This window comes from Frankliniella occidentalis, unplaced genomic scaffold, assembly GCF_000697945.3.
Source record: "Frankliniella occidentalis isolate FOCC.00 unplaced genomic scaffold, Focc_3.1 Scaffold12, whole genome shotgun sequence".
Lineage (NCBI taxonomy): Eukaryota > Metazoa > Arthropoda > Insecta > Thysanoptera > Thripidae > Frankliniella > Frankliniella occidentalis.
The window spans coordinates 1,674,768-1,676,990 of record NW_026267142.1 but is presented as its reverse complement, the minus strand read 5'-3'; the positions used below and the strand labels follow the sequence as shown (position 1 = coordinate 1,676,990).

Sequence of the window (2,223 nt, the reverse complement as noted above, 5' to 3'; positions counted from 1 at the left end):
TGTTACAGAGCTCCCAGAAAACGTTCTCGGTTTTTTTCACGCTAGCCCCTTCCCCCCCTGTTTTGACTGCCTCCGAAGGCGCTTTCCGGGGAGCTCCCTAACACCCCTCCCGATCGCTCTAAAACTGACAAGATCGCTGGGGACAACGTAACATGAAGTATCTCGACCGAGGCGAGGCATCCAAGGGAATTTCGCTAAGACGCGCGCTGAGCGGTCCTTCGACTCTGGTCACCTCGCCCCGGCACAGGCCGGAGCTACTATGCTCGACCTTACGTTTCGAGAGAAGAAACTGGCACGGAAAAAAATACTTTGGTTGTTGTAACTACATTATTGATGATGTTTGGTCACCATACGACCAAATAATTTGGTTGTTGTAACTGAAATGGTGTTCAGTCTGCCCCCTGAGTTACAACCATAAGACGCGTTAACGAGATGGCTGAGCGTTTAGACGCTCCACCCAAACACCGGATGAGTTCGCCCTACGGCTGTAACTAAGGGGGCAGACAAAACACCATTCCAGTTACAACAACCAAATTATTTGGTCGTATGGTGACCAAACGTTTTCCTCGTTGGGCCTTGAGCCAGGGTCAGGACGCGCACCTCCTGGAAGCTCTGCAGCACGGCGCCGGCCAGCGGGGTGGAGAGCACGGGGGTGATGGAGCCCAGGCCGTTCATGACCCCCGTCAGGACACCTGCGGCAGAGGGGAGGGTGAGGCGGGCAAGGCGAGCTGCGGGCTGCGGGCTGCGGGCGCGCAGGGCAGCAAGGGTACGCACCGGCGAAGTTGGGCGCGATGTCCATGGGCGTCTGGAAGAAGCCGGACGTGACGGCGCCGATCATGGTGACGGACAGGGTGAGCACCACGACGGAGAGGACGGCGTTGCAGCCGGAGTAGGCCAGCACCAGCAGCCCGACCACCGGGAGCAGGTGCGCTGTGCACAGGTTTAATAGGGGTCTTTCGAAAACATCAACAGTTGATTCGACGTCGGGTTCTATTGGAATTGGACGTCGAACCGATCGTCATCACGCATTATTATTGTCAGTGGGACACTCACAAACCACGACGGAGACCTTCCGGACTGTGACGAGGCGCACACCGCGCTGCAGCAGCAGGTCAGCGAGCGAGCCGTACACCATGGCGAACACGTACTGCGACAGGAAGGGCAGCGAGGACAGCCAGCTGCTCTGCGGACCAACAGGACGGGCGCGCTCAGGAGCGGGCTCAGGGGCGGGCTCGGGCGCGACGCGATGGGGTGGCCGTTGGTCGCGTGGTGCGGGGGTTCCCCATCAAGGATTGGGCCCAGTGAAAGTGCATTATTTGAAAGGCCAGCAAATTACCTTTCAAATGCAACACCGTTGGGCCACACCCATCGCACCCCGCGACCAAAGTTTGTTGGTAGTCCACCCTTGGATACATACCGACTTGAGGTCGAAGCCCAGGGCCGTCTTCATGTACTTGGGCCCGAGGTTGAAGAAGGTGTGGAAGCCCCAGTCGTTGCCGATGCCGGCCAGGTTACCCAGCCAGAACTGTCGCGAGCGCAGCGCGGCCAGCCAGGGCACCGGCGGCGGCTGCGGGCAGAGGACGGCGCCGTTAGTGCGGCCCGGGAACACGGCCGGGGCCGCGGCCAGGGGCGCGACTCACCTCCGCCTTGACGGGCTCCAGGTGCTCGGAGAGGAACTCGCGCTCCTTGGCGGTGATGCGGGGGTGCTGGTCGGGCGAGTCGAACACGAGCAGCCACCAGGCCGCGGTCCAGACCAGGGACAGGACGCCGGACACGTGGAACACGGCCTCCCAGCCCCACGACTGCAGCACCCAGCCGCACAGCGGCAGCGCCACCACGGTGCCCAGCGAGGCTCCTGCGGACAGCGCGGCGTGAGAGGGCGGGCGGACAGGGGCGGGCGGGGGCGGGCCGCCGGCCGGGAGCTCACCTTGGAACGCGAACGAGACGAAGCGCGCGCGCTCGGACACGGGCACCCAGCGCACCACGATGGCGCTCATGGCGGGGAACACCACGCCCTGCAAGCAGCGGGGAGTGGAGAGACAGGGAGAGAGTTGCCTGGGCTGCCCGCCAGCTACCAAGGGTCAACAACTCGTATGCATCATTGCTGAGCTTAACTTGAACTTGAAATTAAACTTTAACTTTAAATGCTCAGCTCTGTCAGGAAGCGCAAGGGGAGACCGTCCGGAAGACAGCGTGAAGTGAGGCGCCTGGCGTGAGACGTGG

The 2,223-nt window shown here is 61.9% G+C and overlaps 1 protein-coding gene across 1 annotated transcript in view; it reads right to left on the bottom strand.

Moving 5' to 3' along the window:
- LOC113212612 (sialin-like) overlaps positions 1 to 2,058 on the bottom strand; it is a 14,179-nt gene extending 12,121 nt beyond the window's left edge. Inside the window, exons 1-6 of the mRNA XM_052263549.1 lie at positions 1,928 to 2,058; positions 1,641 to 1,855; positions 1,418 to 1,567; positions 1,054 to 1,183; positions 775 to 930; positions 601 to 692 (exon numbers count right to left, since the gene is read on the bottom strand). Of these exons, the coding sequence (XP_052119509.1) occupies positions 601 to 692; positions 775 to 930; positions 1,054 to 1,183; positions 1,418 to 1,567; positions 1,641 to 1,855; positions 1,928 to 1,997 (813 nt within the window). The 5' untranslated portion in view covers positions 1,998 to 2,058. The remainder of the gene's footprint in view (positions 1 to 600; positions 693 to 774; positions 931 to 1,053; positions 1,184 to 1,417; positions 1,568 to 1,640; positions 1,856 to 1,927) is intronic.
- Positions 2,059 to 2,223: the final 165 nt, after the last annotated feature.